Genomic DNA, 22,180 nt, shown 5'->3' with positions numbered 1-22,180 from the left:
GGTCGTGCCGCCTATCTAACGATCAAGCCGAATCCGACTCCCTCCCACCACCCTCTCCTTCCCGAGCTGAGGTGTAAACTGCGTGAGAAGTGATCTCCGGGTCCAGGCGTGCCACGGAAGAGCTGCGGTTTACGATCTCCACGTCTCGGTCTCTGCTCTGGCAGACTTGTGTTCCCCTGTCGAAAGAGACGGAATCGGTACATTTGTCATGAGTTGAACCCCAACAAACATCAGTGGCAAGGAGCTCGACCCGCAACACTCAGAGAGGCAGATTCAACTCAAGTCACCGCGACCGAACTCCCTTCAACGTGCCACGCGGGACCAGACCGTCCCCATGGTGCGAGAGACGAGCCGTCAGTTGCTTTCTGCAAGTGGTAAAATCAATAACGAACATCACCGTGCCAACCGGGACAAGACCGTCCCCATGGTGAGAGAAGATGGTCTCGTTGCCCCATAACCATACCTGACTTGTTCTAGGCCGGTCGCACTTTCCCTCCAAACCCTTGTGGTCGCTTCTGCCTGCTGGCACATTTGCCACCCAGCTAACCTGCCTTCTCCAATCTCCCTCCTAAATGAACGATCACCACCACCACCAGCAGTCATCTGCACATTTGCCAGCATCGCGCGTCAACCTCCTTGACATCTCTTAGACCCTCCCTGTCGCTCTCTCGGCATTCACAGGCTCGAGCTTCAACTTCCATGGGCAAACAACCTGGGTCTCGGGTGCCCTGTATTCGTTCTCAAGCACTCCGAGGCAAGCATCATCCGTCACCATACGTTGAGGGAGTTCCTCCGCAACGTGTCATTGTGCCTCCTGCACCCTCCAACCAGGCTAGTATGGACAGATTCTTCTTGAGAGCAGCTGCTCCAACGTCTCGTCTTGATTTTCCGGGTACCTCACAAAGTGAGTTTCGTCATCTCAGCCTTTGACGATGGCCCACTTTCCATTCTAACTTATCCGAGCAGAGCCCCTCGTACTTGGTGAGACGGACGACAATACCGATCTCAACAGCATTCTGACAGGTATGGTCCAAGATGACTGTGATTCTCTGGAGGAACCCTTCTCACTGACTCGTGAATCAGCAGACGAGCACCAAACCTTCCCTGAAGATCTTGAACAGATCGACTCCTCCGGTGACTATTCCGTCAAGGACCAAAGTGGCAGCAACATCGGGACTTTTCCACTGCTTGTTGATGAAGAACGTCGAAAGAAAAGAGCATTGGAAAGTTCACCTGCGGCAATCTCCCTAAATGGCGGCATCAGATCCTTACACACGCCTCCTACTGAGAAGACTCTCTTTCAAGAGGATGATCATCCGGACAACAGAAAGCTTGACCTCACTTCTTGGTCGACAGCATAGAATGCGTCAACCAGTGTCGTGCGAACATCCGAGACAGTGGATGGTTCTCAACAATATCTGCAGAGTTCTGAGATGAAGCCTCGCAAGCTCGAAACTCTCACAACGGTCATTGTGATAGCCCGAAAGAGTGATAAAGTGAGCAGTACAGTTGTTAAAGGGCTCCTTTCTCGCTGCCAAGACCTACACAACCTCATCATGGAGCGCATCCACGATCAGCTTCCGGACCATGCATGCTCCACCAACTGTTCGGCTGCAGAGTATGTGCCTATTGTCCTCAACCATTGTTCGTCGAACTGCAATATTGCACAGGCTACCAAGACCCAAGAAATTGCAAAGCTTCGCAAGACCCTTGATTTGCTCGAGGCCAGAGGTGATGCTCGACAAAGCCGTGTCATCATTGCTATGTCGGGGGTTGACGGATTCTGCACCAACATTGATGGTCTGCATGAATTCTTCAGAGTCTATGTCAACATCGTCATCACATTCATTGTGTTTCACGGGAAGGATCAACACCAGGTCTATTCGGCAAAAGAATTGTTGTCTGCAATTCAGGACATTAAAGCGCAGACCATCATTTCAGAAAGCCCATCCCACTTGTTTGTTCTACGCATGATCTCTGTCGCTGTTGGAAAAGAGAAACATGCAGACAGCAACAGGGATCTTCAACGAATGCTCACCGAACGTCGAAACAGTGAGTGGGTGCCCTATGAAATCAAACGCCCCACGGAGCCTACCGAGATCGAGGCCGTCACTTTCACACTACCTCCTGAGCAGGCTGGTGTGATCCTTCGCTATGGTCTCGAACGAAATGACAAGGGGCAATTCATCTGTCCAAATCAACCATGCGCCACCAACTGCAACACAATTGACAATATCATCATCCACTTGATAAGCCATTGTCGTATTCAAAGCAAATGCGTGCTCTGCCCCATTGGTCTACTCAACGACTTCTCCACCGGGAACTTTAAAGACAGTCCAAACTCTGCTTTCGTCATCAGCCTCAAGCAACACTTACTGCACCATCTGCCCCCAACCTACTTCTGCATGCATGAAGGTTGCAACAGATCGTATCATACATCAGACGAGCTCAAGAGACATCGAGCTTACCATAAGACTTCCAACGATGAGATGGTTCCATGCCCAAACTGTGGCAAACTGCAAAAGAAGAAATCTCTTTCCCGTCACATGGGATTGTGCTCGGCTGATGAAAGCACAAAGCAACTACATCAATGCGGTACATGCAATGGGGTCTTCCCAAACGCTGCCAAGCTCAATAATCACATCCGCAATGCTCACCAACGAAGAGATGAAATCATAGGCATCGCAGTCAGTTCAGGACTCCTCAATGCTGGTGTTCCAGGTTTGGGATTGGACGCGTCTGCTGCCGTCCAAGGTGCTGTTGATAACATACAATCCGCGCAAACTCAAGAGCATGGTAACACAGTCTCCAAAGTTGAAATCTGGCCGCCAAAAGCGAAAGCGAATGGTCTTAGAACATCCGACCCCGTTCGCACTCTCTTCCCTGGAAACTGATCTGTTGCGACTCGATAGCACATGTCCTGACTGGACCGTCTTTTCGACATGTTGCGATGTATGCTCAATTAAAGCGGCGGTGGCGGCGATGGCAGACGCCCAAGAATACCCAAATGACTAGGAAAAGGTGGCATGCGGCAGTGGTGAGCGCTCCTTCGAACCGAGCATCGATGTTTTATGAATCGCATTCGGTCATTCTGCAGCGCACGCGACAATTTGCTGAGATGGTAGCCATGATGGACACGAGTCTTTGAGATCGGGATGGCCGGCTAGTTGATTGATAGGTAGTGCTAGTAATTGAAAGGTTATGATTGATACCTTCATATTTGGATTGTGCTATTTTGTGAAACAGCTTTCGTACGATCACCATCAACGTCCACCAACGCGAGAACTAGCCATAGTCTTGTTGATATCCATCGAATCCCTCATGTGTTCCCACAGCCAAGCATGAATACAGAAGTGGAAACTACTCTCGAGCTGCTCCGATGGACTTGAGTGTGGCCAAGATTGTCAGCGCTGTAGGCTGTTTTGAAAAGGCATAGAGAGCTGAAATCTCTGTACCCGAGATATCTGCAATAATGACATTGCAAGTACACTTAAGAGACAGAGAAACCACTGCCATGAATAGCCGGACAATTGCATAAGCCAGTTGGTTCTCACCCCGGCTCGTGCAAACGCTCCGCTGCCGGCACCGACACTATTTCGATATTCTGGCTGGACTGCTCCACGGCTTATTATTGCGGAATGTAAAGTCCTCTCAATGCTCTGGCATCTTTGCTCTCTGTGGTTGTGGCCAGAGTTTGCCTGTAACCTCGACGTTTCCTGGGCGTCGCTTTGCTCTGGGTGCAGAATGTATTCTGGGTCAGACTGGAGGGTTCTCCCGTGTGGTTAGCCTTGACTTGTTCGCTCCGAGATGCTAGTCGCTGGGAAAGATATGTAGTCTGTCGTCGTACACAGTGGTGCCTCTCTCCCTATTGACAAGATCAGCCCATCTTTGATCCGGCGGCTACCTCGTCGTTATCTCCAGAGTGCGTCAGATTGTACTAGAATATTGCTTCCTAGAGGCTTGCCCTCTCCCCTTCATGCACCCGAGCTGTGTTGCGCGATCCATCTTATTCTCTTTGGATGACGTGCTGCGGCCAGTGTCCAAATGTTCGGCAGTACGCCTCCTTTCGACTGCGGCGGCCCCAAAAAGTAAGCCAATGCCAGCCCACATGGCGGTCCCAAGTCGCTACCAAAATTCCCCCACCACCCACCCACCTTTTTCCCATCGGAATATATTTTGGAAACACCAGATTTCTTCAACAATCACAGCACTGGTGGGTAAGTAGCAGGTTTTCCAACCCAACCAGTTAGCCAACTGATTTCTAACACACTCAATAGTTTAGTGGTGTATGTTCTCAAGCCATCCCGATACAGTTGATCCAGTCCTAACAACATGTCCAGAAAATCCATCGTTGCCATCGATGGGGTGAGTTTGATACCTGAACCCGCCAGACCACGACAAAGATTCTAACAAATACTTCCAGCCCCGTGTTCGATTCACGGCCAGTGCAGCCCTTTGCTTTTTGCTTCTTTTTTTGTTTTTTTTGAGTCGAAGACCGGCGTGTGAAATCTCCGTGGGATGTCCAGTGGGGCCAAGGCTAGGGTTAGGGCAGGGGATGAAGCGGATGGTAAGATCGAAAGACCTTCCATTTTGGGAACAGACAGAGCACGCAAGGACAAAAAACAAACCAGCAGGGGAATACATGGGCTGAGAGGAAACTGTCTTCATTATTATGTGGACGTTGTGGGTGTCTCTTGTATATACGCCCGAGCAAGGCTGTGATCCCCCCCTTTTTTTTTGCTTAAAGCGGCAGCGACAGAGAATGGCTGTGGAGGAAGGCACGACAAATTATCAGTTGAAGGCACTTTCTTCAAAACGAACCAAAGTCTTTGACGAGAGGATATCGTCATTGGACAAAAAAGCAAAGTATGTATGTTGTGCTCAAGTCAAAACTCAAAGGGTAATGTGTGCAATCTTTGAACATCTACAGCCTCCGCCCCTCTAGCGCAAAACCCAATACAAGACAGCCGGATGTCGCAAGTTTGACGCGCACCCTGCCGACACATTACGCGCTTTATAGCCTGGCGCCGGCCTTCCTTCTCGCCTCCTTCTCTCTATCCCTAAGCAACCTCCTGAGGATCTTGCCGCTGGCGGATTTGGGGATCACGTCGATGAATTCGACACCACCCGCAAGCCATTTGTGGCGGGCCTTTTCCTTCTCGACGTGCTTGATGATGGACCGCTTGAGGAGAGCTTCGCTGTCTTCCAAGCCTACCGACTTGGCCTTGACAACAAAGGCCTTGGGCACCTCGCCCGCGCGATCGTCCTGGACGGGGATTACGGCACAGTCGGCCACGGCGTGGTGGTTGAGCAGGCACGCTTCGAGCTCTGCAGGGGCGACTTGGAGACCCTGTAGCCTTGTCAGAACTGATCCACGAACAGAGTTGGGGACAGTTTTAACTCACCTTGACCTTGATCAGCTCCTTTATGCGATCCACGACCCAGATATGTTCGTTGCCCTTTGGCGACACTCTAAACTCCACCTCGTCTCCCGTCCGCATAAATCTGCCCTCGGGCATATCCACAAACGTTTCCATTGTGGCCTTTTGATTCTTCAGATATCCAAGCACGACGCTGGGTGACTTGACGAGGAGTTCGCCCGGTTGGTTGTATCCGGTGATCTCGTTCCCCTCAATGCTCATAACTTTGGCCTCGTATCCAGGTATCAAACATCCCGACGAACCGAACCAGATGTCAGATGGAGATGTCGAGCACACGACGGTACACGTCTCTGTTAGACCGTAGCCTTGTCGAACCTTCCACGAGGGAAATTGAGAGGCCAATTCCTCTGCGGTCTCTTTGCCTAGAGGAGCAGCACCCGTGAAGATGCTAGTCACGCTGGACAGGTCGTACTTGCTTGTCAGCTCTCGATTCTTAACCATAGCGATGATGATGGGCGGCACGATGTAGAGAGTGTTGATATTGAACTTCTGAATGCCATTGAGAAACTGATTCAGTTCGAACTTTGGAAGTATAATGACTTGGTCGCCGCGGTATGTCGAAGCGTGACAGATGACAATCAACCCATAGATATGCGACTGAGGGAGTAGACCTAGCGCCACATCCTTATACCCAGGGGCTATTGCGTCGCGGGCGGCTTTGTCATACTCGGCGATCTGGACAGTGTTGGCGATGACGTTCCGATGGGAAATCATGACCCCTTTCTGTCCGGTTCGTGTCAGAATTCCATATTTCTAGAAGGGCACAATGACTTACCGGCAGTCCCGAGGTTCCACTGGAGTAGCACAAGAATGCGGTCTGCCGTTCTCCCTGACCCTTCTCCCATCTGATTGGCTCCAGCGGTGGTAGCGATTGGCCTTGCTTGGTCAATTGAGACAAGGTCTTGAATTCCTTGGGGATGGGAGGGTCGTTGGGCATTTCGCAGATGTAGACATGTTTTCTCGGGATGTTGGATTTGGCCGCGGCGTCGAGGGCAGTCTGCAGCAATGGCATGACGGTGAACAGGACCTTGGACCCGGAATTGGTAAGTTGATAGCTCAGCTCGTCGGCGTTGAAGGCGGCGTTGGCGGGAGCGGAGACCCCATTGATTCTGTGGATTGCCCAGTTGAGTGTCATGATGTCTATCTGTTGACCCCTTCGTGTTAGAACTGATTTCCCTTTTGTGCGACACAACATCCTCCCGATATATATACCGTATTCAGGGCGAAGACGCCCACGACTTTGTCATATTCCGTGCCTTCGTTCACTGCCCAGCCAAACTCCTTGGCCAACGCGCGAGACAGGCTGTCGACATCCTCCTTCTGTTGGCGCGCCGAGACGCTCTTCCCCGTCAGACCGCAGGTGTATGCGTCCTTGGACTCGGCGTAAGGGGACCGGCCGTGTTTCTCGTCGAGCACGAAGTCGCATATGGGCACGGTGTCTGGGATTTCGGGCAACGGGGGCACCCATTTCATGGGATAGAAGACCATGGTTGCGGATGTTTATCGAGGAAGAGATCTCAACGACCAAAAGGGCACTTTTGTGCGAGAACGCCAAAAGGTGATGCACTGCGGCCGCAGCTGTCAGTGGAAATCCAGTGACAGCTTTTTCCGGAGGAGATGAAGTGCCCTTGGGTTTTCCCTCTCTTTCTCCCTTTGGCGCGCACAGGCTTCAGATGAAGACACTCCGATGATGAAAGAAGCAGCACCAGATCTCGACGGCAGAAAAACCAACAACCCCCAAAGGCACAAGATCAGTTGGCAGCGGAACCACCTTCGGCCGAGAAAGCTCCATGGAATTGGGATTGCGCGATAGGGTAGATGACAGTCAGCCTTCCTTTACCCGAGGCACACGCTCAGAGTTAGTGGTCCAGACACCCTCTTACCCCAGAGCTAGGGCCTAAAGCTTCCCCGTCATTGACCTGTCAGGGGCGTTGCCGTAGCTTTGCCGGGCACCTTACCCAGCGATTGGGGGGCGCTTGTTCCGAGTCTCATGAAGCCCCCAGTAGCCCCGGTGGACGCCCGGTGGGAGGCCGGTGGCCCCCGTGCAGCTTTCCTCCCCCCAAGAAGTAAAATGTAGGGGCATCAGAAGTGCCCGTTGTCCGGGTGCGGGGAAGTCGGCAAATGCATCAACCAGGCGAACGAACATCTCCTTGCTACAACTGGGCGACCTTCCAGCATGTTCAACTTGGGCGGCGTGATTCCGCTTCCTTTTCAAAAAATCGTGACAAGTAAACGAAGAGCTGTCGTAGAAGGAGGACGGGCGCTATTGTCCCATTATATAAAGGATGGACGACTGAATCTGACAAGTTCGACACAATAAGGGGCACCCGACTTCTGGGAAACATATTTCCGTGTGCTTCCTCGCTCTTATCAAGCGCCCTGCAGCTTGTGTTACCCTGGAAGCTGCCAGGACTTTTGATCGAACCAATCAACCACGTTGACGTATCCCTTGGAGAATTATATTTGTGAGACGACTGATAACACGGCGAGTGTGGACTATATCGGAATAATGCGTATTCGAAAACGAGATGCCCTTTAATGCCCACGTTCAAGCGCCCTGACTTGAATGCGCACTCTTCGGACAGCAGATACTTGTGAACGAGTCCAAGTGGCCTCAAAACTCCGTGTGAAATATTGATGCTTCATAGACGAGCGGTTCTGTCACGTGCCATTGGACTCTTGACAGAAAGTATTCAAGTCACAGAGACGAAGAGGATCCGTTTCTGTGTACCGAGTACGAGTGGTTGACTGGTAAACTGATTTGGTTCCAAGCAGAAACCAGTCCCAATCCAAGTCGACACCATTCAGAACCCCTTATCCTGATCAACGAGGCTGAGATCGCAAATCCCGTGTTTCAGAATCCCCGGATTTCGTCATCGGTGTAACTGTCCAAGTCTGTCGAGACTCGACAGGGGCCACGAAACACCGTATTCCACTCAACCGATATGAGTGACAGAATCCTATGGGCGCTGACCCGTCTCAGCTGCTCGTAGAACCCTCCCTCAGAGATTAATCCGACGATCACTCGGGAGTTCTCGTTGCACCTTTTTAGCCGCGCGGTCAAACTCGCAGACACTTGATCTTGGAGGATTGGCGAGATGATATGGAGAATTCCCAGAGATGAAGTTGTGGGCAACCCAATCATCTCCCAATGGCTGAACGGCAGCCTTGGTTTGTGTTGGCCTCATAGAAAGCAGGAGGAATGACGTAGGAGGAGGCTGATCCAACTAAAGACTCACCCGCTACGTGCCGCCTGATCTCCCACAACCTCGTTTCCCGCAAATTAAACATGTCTTGTTGTGAAACAGAGTGGTTCTCACGTGCTGTCGAGAGATGGCCGAGTCGCCTCGCATTATTCCTGCAACAACTCTGAAAATGTTTGGCGTTGAAATGACCGTTTTGGGATCCAGGAGGTGTACCGAGTGCCCCGTACCCAGACGAATACCCCCGAAGAAGTTTACCGGCATGGAAGGGAGAGGTTGGTCGAGAGAAGCCATGTGGAACAGGGTACAATGTATACACCGGAAGCCCTGGGGGTTATGCTCATGGCGCTCCCCTTGTCCTCCGCACATAACTTTTGTCACATCAACAACTCCCCCTGCCTGGCGAACAATCTAAGTTCCCCCGAGCTTGATGTGCTCTGGGTGGATTATGACACCGGGCACAGCTCATCCAAGACCAGCTATTTCCCTCCATTCAGTGCGCTTCACGAGCCTCAGCCAAAGAAACTACCAGCATTGCGAGCAGGTTACTCGGATTGATCTGAAAGCTGTGGCTGGAGCCTTCAATCACGCCATGCAGCCTGCAGATGCCGGTAACTTGGGGCACCTGCGGACACATGCCGGGACTCGGGAGGCACTGGAAGCAAGTCTCCTGTCAAGTTCCTCTTCCATACGGAGGATCTAGTCGCAGTGACTCGCAGCAAAATGGTTTCAACAAAGAAATCGAGAGGCTGGTATGCCGAGTCTGCACACGTGCATATCTTCAGGCAATCCATCCAGTCTAGACCTTCCCCTTAGACCAATCAGTTGCCATCCAGACTTTCCGCTGACTTTCGTCTAACTTTTGATCTGGGCTCCGGAAGAGCAAGACCGTGCTGCATGCACGTCAAAATGTACCACCTGATGGGTATATCGGTGGGCTTGCCTGTGCTATTGCCCGAAGAAGAAGGAACCTCGCTTCGCTATCTGCCTCCCTTTGTCAAACGGTGGCTGGCCAAGCATCAAGAAGCACCTTACTCGGCAGGACTTGTCTACTCGGTAGATTATGTGTTGTGAGAATTTTTGGCTGTATGTACCTAGTAGTGAGCCGTCGGGGTCGACGAGGATGGCGAGGACAGCAAATCATCCCCGCCCCCGCAGTTTGAAGGTGGTGTCGACAGGAACTCAATTCACAAGGTTTCATGTTGTTGAGGGACCACTAGTTGCATCGCAACCTCGCACGTCTTTGTTATTACGCAGTAGATACGAAGCCACCGCGGCGGCGGCAATTGGAGATGAGACATAGCCAGTGATCAAGCAAGTTGGCCATGCAGATGGTCTGTAAGCGAACCACTCACGCCTGTGTGCGTAGCTTGGAGTGAGACGGGGCGATCAAGTAGACTAGATAGCTTCAAGGGTTCTTACTAACTTCTCACACATGTTTTTGCCACAAGCTTCCAAAGCATTGTGCTCGACAGTGCACCCTGGGAAATTGCGAATATGTGGGGTCTAAGTAGACGGTGAAAGAAATGATAGCGATTCGCCCTAAGCTGTGGTACAATACCATCGAAGGACATGGTGGTGGATCCTCGGGTCTGAAGAGATGGCAGAGAGCAGAGTCCTCTAAACATATTCACTGGAACGGGCAAATCGTGAGGTCGGCATGCTGCTATGCTTTCCTGACGGTGATTTCCAGGCCGGGCCCTAGCACTGCAGGCGCCACATCGCGAAGACGCACTGCATCATGCAGCAGCGGCAACCAAAGCGGAATCAGGCCAATCAACACACGGGCAGTGGCCGACCATCGGGTTTTGGTCATGGCGTTGCACATGGAGCATATGGTTTCCAAGATTTTTGACCGTCAGAGGATCGTCTCGTTGTGTTTCGTCCCGCAATGATTGTGCGCCAGCAAGCTTCCCAACAGGCCGGAAATGTCGGCAACCAGACATGTCAAGCGACCACCTGCGGGCCAAGCAGGAACAGTGTGGATCCCAGGGTGGTACGGAGTACACCAACTGCACCATGGCTATCGCATGATACTTGACTTGCAGCAGAGACTTTGAGATAGCAACAAACCGAAGAGTTTTGGGTCAGGTCTCCGGGGCCGGAAAGATCTGAAGGAAAGATCGACGAGCCTTGCAGTGGCGTCGAAATGCAGAAAAAGGGTCTGTGCTAGAATATGCCTTGCTGCAAGATAAGAAGAGGTGTGTGAATTCAGTTCATCGAGGTGCATGCTCGAACCGACCTGGCATTGGCCACCCAGCAACCAATGGACTGCACAGTTTCTCCAGACAACAGGAAGGATAGAGTAAGTTTTTGGGGTTTACCCCAACAAGCAGGAGCAATTTGATATGTAGCTGAGCTAAAAGCCGTTTTGGGCGGAGACGCAACGAGGAAATCTGCTCAGGGAAATAATATGATCAGACGCAGGACGTAGGTATACGAATGTAGCATCAACAATACCCAATATTACTGTGTACGGAAGTACGCAGGCCGCGGTGATTGTATCAAAACATACCTACTAGGTAGGTAGATATGGGAAGGATAGTTTTACCTTCCCGGAGTGACAAGGGGGGGTCATATAGATAGGTACAGGCGAGCGGGCAGGATTTGTTCTGATCAGGGATTCGAGGGGCGGGAAAGGGCAGGTGTGTGCGGGAAGAGGGACGAGGAGGGGACATTCAGGAAATGTACGGAGTACGAGGTAAGGACAAGTAACAATGGTTTTTTTCCCTTGCTGTTAGCTCCAAACAGTGACATGCATGGATGCCACCCAGATGCTAACCGGGGCGCATCGAGTAGTGGTGGCTGCGGTGGCGGTGGTGTTTGACCAAGTCGAGGTCGAGGCGTCACTGACTTTGGACTGGCTTCGTTCTGCATGGCTCCGGATCAATGAGCGTGTGAGTCTGTTCATGTCCATTTGTCGACAATGTCCGCTCGCACCAGCACAATCCTGTGTCCTTGTAATAATATTATAATAATAATAATAATAATAATAATCAAAGACGCCCTCCAGCTCGACTCTGCCTGTCATTCATTCACTCATGTTGATCCTTGATCGTTGATCTGGGAACCCACACCTGGGTGCTCGTTGTTGTGTAACAGGATCCCACCCCATTCAGGCCCGTGGCCCGTCACCAGATACGTCCACCTCAGGATCCACCCCGGAAATAGGACTGTCGTCTAATTATCACTGGATTCACTGCTGGGTCACTCACTGCTCTTCTACCGACTTGGTCAGTCTCTCCTGCAACCTGCGTCCTGCGTCCTGCGTCTTGCATCTTGCGTCTTGCGTCTGCTGCAAGTCCTTTGCGATACCCTTGCTTGTTACCCTCTCCGCTTGCCCATCTTGTCTTAATGGCCCAGTTCACTCGCTAGCACCCGCGCCTCCTCTCTCCCTTCAACTCTCGCTAGCTCAACTGCTGCTTGCTGCTGCCAACATCTGCGCGCCAACTCCGTTCTTTCAGGATTTTGTTTCCATCTCCCGTCAATTCGCTGTTGCAACACCAGTCTCATCTTCGCTATCTGCAGCCTGTACGCATAATTCTCATACGAACGAATAGACCACTCAAACCTCCCTCCATAGAGCTGCCTTGTCACATCTCCTGCTCTGCTTGGTAGACATCCACGCTCTGTTCCCCTCGACCAACGTCCATGTCCATACGCACACCCGCGCTTGTCACCCTGTTCATCTGCTCCAACACCTCTCGGTCATCTATCTCTCACCTCAAACTCAGCGATTAGGCACCGAATAGTCGGCCTGGGATTCAAAAGAAGAGAGACCCAGCCCGCTCTGCAAGCCCCCGTCTGCCCTCTTCACTGAGTCGAGTTGGACCAGACTCTCCACACAAAAGCAACCTTGTTCAACAGACCTCTAATGCAATAATCGTCCGATCGAAACACTGTCACCGACCGACTGTACGATTTCGTGGGCGAATCTTTTGATGTGTGGTTGAGGAAAAGCATTGCGATGCAGTAATAGGTGGAATACTCCTACCGCAACAGGCTCAAGCCAATCCTTCACAATGGTCGCTTCAACACCAGTGGGCTCCTTCTGGACCGTCCTGTTCTTGTGCACGGCCTTCCTCTCGCTCTGGTCTACACCGTGTCACGGTCTCGACATCTCTTATTGCTCTCCGGACAACAACGCGGGCACTTACCAAGGTCGTGAGTACTTCACTCCAAGTTTTTGCGAAAATGCACCAATCGCTGATGTCCACTTCCAGAATACAACGAGTTCCAATCAAATGGAGCCTGTCAAGTGCAATGTCAGGGTTCTTTTGCCTTTGCCGTCCTCCAAGGCTACTACTGCTGGTGCTCAAACTACATCCCTTCTCCGCAGGAAAGCACGTACAACTGCAACCAGCAATGTCCTGGCTTTGACACGGAATGGTGTGGCAACACCGACTCTGGCCTTTATGGATACTACCTCTTGAGTGCTGGAGTCCCTCTAGGAACCTCTGGTTCGACGTCCAGTACACCCTCCACAACATCATCCCCTTCCTCAAGTCCCTCGTCGTCGGTTAGTATTGATACCTCCACCTCCACCGTCACTTCCAATTCCGTATCCGCATCCACGTCCTCCTTGGATATTGGAACTCCCACTTCCTCCCCTGATCCCGATACCTGGATAGTCTCCCGTTCCTCTTCTTCTGTGGTAACATATGGATCATCTCAGAGTTCTGACGTGGCTGGCGTTGTGACTTGGTCAAGCGACACCTCGATGAGCTCAGTGAGCTCCACTGTATGATATCCCATTCCCTTGTTACTGATCTGTTTCATACCCTGTTGGGAAGGAAATATCATGATGCACTTCTTTCCAGACTCGTGTGCGACGCTCTAGTGCGAAGCTGACCAGTATCGCAGATTCCCACCTCGACTCCGTCACCATCGACGACAAATCCACCGCCGAGTTCGAGCCCAAGCCCAAGCTCAGGCTCAAGCAGCCCAACGCCGACCGCAGTCTACACCAGTGTCACCACTGTAACGGGCGAAGTTCGAACGGTGGTTGTGACCCCATCTCCAGCTGCCACCTCGGATGCCACACTCGGCCAGAGTTCCACTGCGGGTGGCAGCGGCGTCAGCACTGGCAAGGTTGTTGGCATAGTGCTTGGCGTTGCTTTGGGCATCGGCGGTCTGATCGGAACTGCGGTGTACTTCTGGTTTCGCCGACGCCACAGGAAATTACAGCAAGAAGGCGGACCGGAAACGGCATATGTTCCTCGGACAGGCGACACTTCGCCATCCAACAATGTCCCGTCACGGCAAGTTAGTCAGTTGTCGTCGTCAGGCTTATTAGGGACTAAGATTCCCCGCATCAACACGTCTGGAGTCACTCTGGGCAATGACCTGCGAAGCGCCGACACTGGCTCGACGGGCTTTGACCGTCGCAGCCTGGGCACCGACCAGCGACTGAACCCGTATGCGTTGTACATCCACGACGAGAGCCGCCTTAGCAATGTGTCTCTTCAAGACAACCAGGATTATTCCAGGCAGCTACGGGTGAGCATCCGTGCCTGAACCCACCTATTTGCCAATTGCTGATGTCGATATAGGTGGCCAATCCAGACCCTTGAAACACCAATATCATGGTCGACGTCCGATTAGGTAATACTAATCTTTAATGAGAAACCGCACAGTGAACAAAAGGAGAGGAATGTGCGCCTCGAGGAAACGAATTCTACGATGAGACGAGATGTCGCTTTGGCGACCTGCAACAGTTGGTACACGCATCCGTGAATCGGAATTGGAGGCGTTCTGTGGGCGCATTGTACATTTTAGCATAGCAAAAGATGGCGCATAGCCAAAGGATGCGCAGCGAGGACGTGTACGCATTCCAACCAGGCGTTCGAGATATGGGAGAGGGCACCTTCAGCGGGACGCCGGTTGACGCCCATGGCGCCCATAGCGCCCATAGGTATGAGCGTCGCAGCATCTTTGCATCGTGTCCAAGGGCGGGAACATTGGGCGACCACGTCGATCTGTACAGGACCTGGTCTGAGTTCTTTTTCGCCAGGTCTACTTGTAGGTTTGGACCGAGGAAGGCATATGGGTCTATATAGATGAAGACAAAAGTTGGCTCCCCCTGTGTCCCCTAGTCGAAGCCAGGTGTACTCGGTACACCGTAGAAAGAGGTGGCGATCTGAAACGCTGAGGTGGTGGGAATATGTAATTAGGCTGACGGGGCTTTTGGTGGTTGATGCCCAAAGCCCACGTCAGAATCAAGAATCGGCAAGGCTGTTGATACCCTGTGTGGTGGCAGCGGGTACGGACCCTTTGGGCTTGTGCACACGAGCATCTTTCAGGCTGAAGTTTGGCTCGTCGGGCTTCGGCCCAGCCCGCAACCCAGAATTTGATACTTGCAGTGCAGGGGCAGCGAAGCCGAGGTGGGCTCCAAGTTGGACGTTCGGTACCCTGAAGCGACTGACTATCGATCGAGAAGGGAGAACAACAGCCTAGCCGTCCTCTTGGAGCGAAAATTCCAGAAGAAAAAGGATACCTGGGTAACCATGTGGGTTGCTGGTGTCGAGTAAAGAGACCGGCTCGCATCACTGCCCAAGGCTACCTGTTTCTACATTGGTACGAGGTATCTGCCTATCTACCTAGGTAGTACTACTACCACGTTATTGATCTCCATACCTATCGCCTGGCAGCTCCTGGCACTGGTTCACCACCTAGGTAGGTACTAACCAGTGAGCAAATGCGACACCCACGTACGAGTCGTCGTAGGCCTTAGCACATAGCCTAGTGGCCGCAGGTTGATGCCCCCCGCGCCGCCCGTGGCCCCTCCATCGGGTCTGGGACTCTGGGTGTTCTTCCTGGGTTTTTTCTTCTCCCATGCACCAAAAAGCCCCCTTTGATGCCCCCCAGCAAAAGTCATTGGGCTCGCGTGCATAACACTACGTCACCTGCCCAGCTCGAGTCACTGGCTGTCGGTGCCCGTCATCGCCCCTTGAAGCCTTTGGAGCTTTCTGTACCATCACATCGAGGTCCTCTGTCTCGTCGCTTGTGAGGGAACTCGGTAACTGGCAGCGGGAGGCCAGTGGGAGAATTGGATAAGTTGGAGATTGTGAAAAAAGCCCTGTGCTGTGGTGTGCTGTAAAGTGTTGCGTGTGGGCATGCGCCTCGTCTGCACAGAGCACCCTCCACACTCACACATGCACATGTCCCCAGTTGGCATCCAGTGAGCAAGCCGCAGTCGAGTTGCAGACTTGCAGTCCAACTGTCCAACTGTCCAACTGTCCAGGTCCCACCCAAACTAGGCTCAACTCCTCAGCTGGGCTTCTTCTCACCTCACCACCTGCGTAATAACTCAACCACACCCCCATCGTCCTCTTGACTCTCTTTCCTCAAATTCTCTTTTCAACGTTGGCAGCCTGCATTTGTGCTTCTAGTTCTTCGTCTTGCTCTGGTTGGTGTAACAGCCTTTCTCTTGCACTAGTGCACTTGACTTTACGACTTGCATCCTTGAACAGTCACCCATTCAGGCAAAGATTTCACCTGCACCCCCCTCGGTCCACGAGTCACGACTAGGTTTGCCCGCACAGCGAGCCGCAACCACCTGAACGCCAGTGTCCTCTCAGTCTCTTTCAAACCCCGTAGGCTCGCCCTGTCATGGCAGGACGCCGGTACGCCGATGATGTATCCATTTACGAAGATCGTCGAGAAAGTTACTCCCGAAACGGTCGACGATACTACGATGACCGGTACCTGGAAGAAGAGGTAGACTATCGTCGCCCCGCTGTCCGTGAACGAGAAAGAGAAACTATTGTACGAGAAGAAGTCCGTGAGCGGCCAGGGTCTACTCCTGCTTTCCTGCAAGAGGGTTACGGCCGAACCACTGCTGGGCCGGTGGTCCTTAGAAAGCGAGAACAAGAAGACTTCGAGTTCGCTGCTCGACCTCGTCGGCGATCCCCCTCTCCCCAGCCAGAGCGAAAAGTCGAAAAGGAGGAGATCATCATCAGGAGAGACGAGTCGGAAGCAAGACCTCCACCACGAATAAGAGAGCGGGAGCGTGAGGTCGACCGTGAAGAGATCATCATCCGCCGAGACGAGCGGGAGCCCGAGCGCAGACTGCCACCTCCCCAACGTGATCGAGATCGGGAGGAAATCATCATTCGAAGAGACGAGCGAGAACGAGAGACGCGGCCACCACCGCCCAGGGAAATAAATTCTTCCAGAGAGGAAATTGTCATCCGCCGCGATGAGCGAGAGCGCGAGGTGCGCCCACCGCCACCGAGAGAGGTCAACTCCTCGAGGGAGGAAATTGTGATTCGCCGTGACGAGAGAGAGCGCGAGGTGAGACCACCCCCGCCCAGAGAGGTCAAGTCCTCGAGGGAAGAAATTGTCATTCGTCGCGATGAGGATGACCGACGCTCTCGCTATGACGACTATGAGGATGTAATCTCTCGCCGGGATTTCGACACCAGGTCCGTCCGAGGCGACGTCGACCGGCAAGAAATCATCATCCGCCGCGATGAGCAGAATCTTGACGCCCGCCGATATGACGACTACGCACTGACTCGTCCCAAATCGCATGAACGAGCGAGGTCGAGAGCTCGACGTTCCAGCAGTGCTTCGAACGATGAAATCATCATCCGGCAACAGGAGCGACAAGGACGCAGCGGCACCACCAACCAACAGGAAATTATCATTCGTAAGAGCTCTCGGTCTCGGTCTCCTGCTACGTCGGTGACCTCAGCTCGCACTGCCCCGGCGCCTCTGCCTCCTCCAGAGCCTCCGGTCATCAACGCTCCCACCATTCACCAGGAGGTCATAACACATCATCGCCATATCGACCATGGCTTTGAAGTTGCGATCCCAACCCGACCGCGAGTGATTTCACGACCACCGTCGCCGCCAAGCCCGCCCGTACGAGCTCGATCAGAAGAGCGTATCGAGATTAGCAGAACTCAAACGCGCAATGGTCGGACCGAGAATGAGGATATCGTGATAGATCGCAGGGACGGTCCAGCCAGCCCGCAAAGCGTTGCGCCGTACGTTCCTCCACCCGCACGTGATCCGTATTACGATCCTCCACCTGCGCGCCGCGACGTCTATCGGGGCTATGAACGCGATGTGCACGAAGAAGCAGAGTACTATAACGGTCGTGCAATGGATCGAGCTTACATCGGCGAAGCCTATCAAGGAGCCACCCGTGACTGGGAAATTGTCGATGTTCCCCCGGGTACACGTCGTGTGCGAATGGACGGAGCTGGTGGGGCGAGTCAGGAGATTACCTGGCAAAGATACAATGGCGTCCGGAGAAGCAAGTTCATGCCTGATGGAGTTGATGATCGGTACGACAGCTCAGTTGCAAGACCCCTTCCAGCTCCTGCACCGCTCCCTGCGCCAATTCCAACCCCTTCCCCCGCTCCACTGCCAGCAGCCAATGGGGACATTGGTCGTCGTTACGGGAAGGAGCGTGATCCCAAGGACGGCTTGTGGACCGAGGTGACCAAGGATCTTGTTGTCAAGGAGGCGATTCAAGAAATGGGATATGAATATGAGGAGACTGACGACTTCTACTACATTATCGCGTATCTCCGTTACGTGAGTTTGGCACCGCCCGAGATTTGCTGCTTGGAGAGTTACTAACGGTGTACCAGGAAGACATTGCTCGTCTGGTAGGTCTGTCGGACGACATTCGCAAAGAGCGCCGGAAGCGGATCAAAGAAATTGAGTGGGAAAATCGAGTGCTCCCTCCCCCGGTGGATGACCCGCTGCCACGGCCTCTGGTCATCGAACCTCCTCCGCCACGGCACCGGCAGGAGTGGGATCGAGAAGAAGAGCGCTTCATTGAGCGGGAAGTCGTCTACAGAGGGGGTCGACCACCTCCTCCACCGGGATGGAGGCGTTGAATTTCTAAGAAGCAATTTAGATTCGGATTTATGGATGACATGATTGTCCAAGATATGACTGGCCATGAATTGAATGGATGGAGACGAATTTCCTTTGTTGGTTTGGTTGGATAGCATTTCAGCAAGCGTGAGTTGAGTTCTCCTTGACAGAGCAATGAAAGAATGAGAAGACAAGAGAAATGAAACAAGAGAAATGATTTATGCCCGACATATGAATGCATCTCCAATTAATCTCAGGCTGGATGAGTCGAGGAGGAGGATGGATATATGTGCCCGTGGCAAAGTGGACTTTCACACGTGGTACCTACCGTTGGTACGGATTGACAAGAATACGAAGTCGAAGAAAATGATGATGATGATGATGATGATGATGATCATGGTGTGATGACGAACTACCCTCGAAACAGAGAGATTTTCCAATCCCCTGGAGGTCAATCTGCCTTGTCTGTCTGTACCGCTTCCTCACAACCATATTCTTGCTTTTTGCTCCCCTCGTGCATAAACACGAGGTACACGATACACGATGCTGAACCCTCCTCCCCTCCCGGTGCATGATGGGATATGACGGCCGACCGCTTTAACTCGGTCATTCTATCGCCATGTCACGACATGACATGGAACATGACTACGCATAGGTAGAGAGGGAGATTTGGATCTTCAGAGGTCGAAGAATCCCTCATCATTTTACCCCAGCATAGGGAGTTGTTGTGCCCAGGAGAGTCAAAAGACATGATCGCCTGCCGCGTCTCTGTTTTGGGCCATACCAAACTACCAGGTATTTACCCGCGATGCGGGTTTTCGTAGATATGTCCAGAAAGCTGGAGGACGGGCGGGCCCAAATTGATACAATTCATAAGAGGGGCGCACGGCCGGTCATTTCTGAGGCTGAGCGACGCCTCTACCTTCCCTGGCGCTGTGCGCAGGGTGGGTTTCGGATTCCGCTTGCCTTGCATAGATAGAGGGCGTCCATTTGTCCTCTCCTCCTGGATTTTCGTTGTGCCAAAAAAAACTCGTGATCCGCTCCTTTGTTATCCCGCTTTGAGTGAGTGAGTGACACCACCAGGAACCTCAGGTGGACCTTATAACTACCTATTAGGTAGTAGTAGATAAGGAGGAAGGAAGTGGCGTTCTCGGGAATAAGCCTCGGCACGGAAAGAGGAGGGAGGAAGGGAGGGAGGGAAGGCTCGGGGCGGTCTTGTCTAGCGTACGGCTTCCGCATCGCTGTCTCAAGCCCTTAAAGCCTCTCTCTCTAACCCCCAAGAAAATGCCGAATTTTTCGATACGGACAAAGACTTATATACCTGACTTAGTTGTTTTCCAATAACCTCACAGGTAGGTCGATCAAGTCTGGGAGATGAATAGATGTTCAAAACGGGTTTGGGGGATCTCACAACAATGAGAAAGGTACTTCTTTTTCCCTGGCTTCGAATCATAAACTCCTTATTGCTCGTCGATGGCCGTTCTGTCATGTCCCTCGCAGCGAGGGGATAAATGCCGGCATACAGGATACATCTACTCCGTACATAGATAGCTATACAAACTCGTCAGGCGACATTTGCTGCGCGCCGAGCAAGTGCCTCAGCGGGCGTTTCAAACTGGGCTCTTGGGATAGTGATAATCGGCTTCCCTTCGACTGCCGGCGCGGTCCCCTTCCTCCTCGTCCTTGATCTCGATGCTCGTGCTGACGTAGATCTGTTTGTTGGTGTTGAGCTCCTCTTGGCTGGAGCTGTCATTCGCCCAGAATGTGTCTGTGACGCTGCTCATTTTGTCCTTCCATCGCCGGGTCTGTCCGCCGGCAGAGACCTTGGTGGGGAGATGTCCCATCTCAATGTCCCCGTTGGCGGCTCGGCTGTCGCGGTTGTTGGTTCCCATGGTAGTGCTTCCAGGAGCAGTTCCCTGTTTGGCATAGCCGTGGCTTGCGTAGCCGTACGTCGGAGGCATGCCGCTCTGCTTGGACGTGTTCTTGCGTGACGAGTGTGCTTCTTTGGCCTTGGAATACAGACCGGGGCAACAGCCCACCATGATGACAACAGCCGACTCGACAATCGCCCACAAGGCGAGCCATGACGAGGACGGGGTCGAATGCCCCTGTGTTTTGACTCCAATTTGGACCACACGGATTGTGGCGAAGATGATACAGATCAACCCGACGCAGAAGAGAGCTCCAATGCCGACCTTTTGCGCTGTCGGCCGTTGTAATTTCCAGATCAGACGTAGAGGGAGGAACATGACTGGAAAGTGAAGAACAGGAAGTCAGCAACCTGGACGCATCGACCATGGCAGGGGTGACTTGGGCTTACTGAAGAGATCCGACAAGACGTCAACCGCGTACGCGTAATATAGCGAGGCAATTTGAGCATCTACATCTCTTTTCTCGGTGCATAACCCTGGCGTAAACCATGCATGCATGCTGTGGCAGCTGGTAAAGTTCGTAATGACACAACCAATCAAGGTCTGAACAGCACAGTCAGTGGATGACGAAGCAGGATTGAATCTTCGTGTGAGGAGGACAAACCCCTCATAGAAGAGAGATTGGCTCTTACCAAGACGCAAAATCCAACGGCCGCCCACCAGAGCTTCAAGTACATCGGAATGCCCATCATCAGTCGGCGATAGAGGCACAGGAAAGCAAATTTGACCGAATATAGCGTAAACCAGAAGATCATAGTGTTGGCGAAGAAGATCTTGATCATAAAGAGGGAGTCGGCCAGGATCGTGGGGTAAATTGGTATCTTGCCCGTTGTTGCGTCGGTGACCCGGAACATGGTCGGGGCTAAGACGATATACATGATGGTGAGGGAGAGAAAGAAGAGGTAGGCAAGCAGAAGGAAGAAATCCTCGGCCACGAATCTTTTCGGTTGACGGACTCTCACCAGCGCCCTGGCCAAAAAGACAACGGTGGTGATTCCAAGCATCGAGTATGCCACCCCAAGCAGCACCCTTTGAGAGACATAGTTTTGCGAGGACGACATGGTTGGGATGCAAGAGTGATGCTCGAGGTTGACAAGGCTGCTGGTTTGCTGGGCAAACCCCAAGCCTCAGAAGACAGCGACAATCAGTAGACAGCCGAAAAGAAGGAACGGGGAGGAGAAAGGGCCTTCTCTCAAATATGGGGAGATGGAGGACATTTTCTCTCCTTACAAACGTCCATAAACATTTCTCTACCACGAAACGGTTTTGGTGCGACGCACGATGGGACAAGCGAGGTCGACTCGAGCTTGAGACCGGTTGAGAACTCTGCCCATGCCATGGTCTGTGGCGAAAACTTCGACAGTCTGGAGAGATGCAGTTAGGCACCTGGTATACTGGGTCAACACCACTAGTGTGGGTATTGGGCGTTGGCACCGGTAGCAGAAGACTCAGGGGTCCGACAGCGGTTTGGTGCTAAGTGATCCTTGGTTGAAGGCAAAAGAAAGCCAAAGCTGGCCTTAGGCTCTGCTGGAAGACGGATGACTCCGGGTTGTCACGATCGCCTTGGATCTGCCGGGTGCGGCGTCGAGGGAAAGTGAATGAATCCATCTTTCTTTCAGTTCTCTTCTCCTTTGCGTCTCTGCTTTCCGACTCTCTGCTTCTCTGGCCCCCCACAACAAGAGAGAAACAATGGGGATATGCTGCACTCCATTCAATCTTAAGCTTGGGATCTGAGGAGCTGTAAGAATCAAGTGCCTCTCTCATAGCG

General features: G+C 52.6%; 6 protein-coding genes across 6 annotated transcripts; 4 read left to right on the top strand and 2 right to left on the bottom strand.

Moving 5' to 3' along the window:
• Positions 1-699: 699 nt before the first annotated feature.
• Z520_06020 (uncharacterized protein) lies at positions 700-1,361 on the top strand (the record flags this gene model as incomplete). The annotated part of the gene is made up of 3 exons (XM_016776523.1): positions 700-904; positions 967-1,023; positions 1,084-1,361. The coding sequence occupies 3 exons, from the start codon at positions 700-702 to the stop codon at positions 1,359-1,361; spliced, it is 540 nt and encodes a 179-aa protein (XP_016632065.1).
• A 195-nt stretch (positions 1,362-1,556) lies between these two features.
• On the top strand, positions 1,557-2,894 carry Z520_06019 (uncharacterized protein; the record flags this gene model as incomplete). The annotated part of the gene is made up of 1 exon (XM_016776522.1): positions 1,557-2,894. One exon carries the CDS (start codon positions 1,557-1,559, stop codon positions 2,892-2,894), a length of 1,338 nt encoding a protein of 445 aa, XP_016632064.1.
• A 2,120-nt stretch (positions 2,895-5,014) lies between these two features.
• Positions 5,015-6,929, bottom strand: Z520_06018 (uncharacterized protein; the record flags this gene model as incomplete). Its single annotated transcript, XM_016776521.1, has 4 exons — positions 5,015-5,350; positions 5,406-6,164; positions 6,217-6,585; positions 6,654-6,929. 4 exons carry the CDS (start codon positions 6,927-6,929, stop codon positions 5,015-5,017), a joined length of 1,740 nt encoding a protein of 579 aa, XP_016632063.1.
• A 5,737-nt stretch (positions 6,930-12,666) lies between these two features.
• Z520_06017 (uncharacterized protein) lies at positions 12,667-14,161 on the top strand (the record flags this gene model as incomplete). Its single annotated transcript, XM_016776520.1, has 3 exons — positions 12,667-12,808; positions 12,868-13,385; positions 13,508-14,161. 3 exons carry the CDS (start codon positions 12,667-12,669, stop codon positions 14,159-14,161), a joined length of 1,314 nt encoding a protein of 437 aa, XP_016632062.1.
• A 2,094-nt stretch (positions 14,162-16,255) lies between these two features.
• Z520_06016 (uncharacterized protein) lies at positions 16,256-18,501 on the top strand (the record flags this gene model as incomplete). The annotated part of the gene is made up of 2 exons (XM_016776519.1): positions 16,256-18,193; positions 18,250-18,501. 2 exons carry the CDS (start codon positions 16,256-16,258, stop codon positions 18,499-18,501), a joined length of 2,190 nt encoding a protein of 729 aa, XP_016632061.1.
• Positions 18,502-20,091: 1,590 nt separating this feature from the next.
• On the bottom strand, positions 20,092-21,473 carry Z520_06015 (uncharacterized protein; the record flags this gene model as incomplete). The annotated part of the gene is made up of 3 exons (XM_016776518.1): positions 20,092-20,732; positions 20,802-20,955; positions 21,045-21,473. The coding sequence occupies 3 exons, from the start codon at positions 21,471-21,473 to the stop codon at positions 20,092-20,094; spliced, it is 1,224 nt and encodes a 407-aa protein (XP_016632060.1).
• Between the last annotated feature and the right edge of the window lie 707 nt (positions 21,474-22,180).

This window comes from Fonsecaea multimorphosa (assembly GCF_000836435.1).
Source record: "Fonsecaea multimorphosa CBS 102226 unplaced genomic scaffold supercont1.11, whole genome shotgun sequence".
NCBI classification, from domain to species: Eukaryota; Fungi; Ascomycota; class Eurotiomycetes; order Chaetothyriales; family Herpotrichiellaceae; genus Fonsecaea; species Fonsecaea multimorphosa.
Note: the sequence above shows the minus strand (reverse complement) of the source record. Positions and strands in the feature narration are given on the sequence as shown.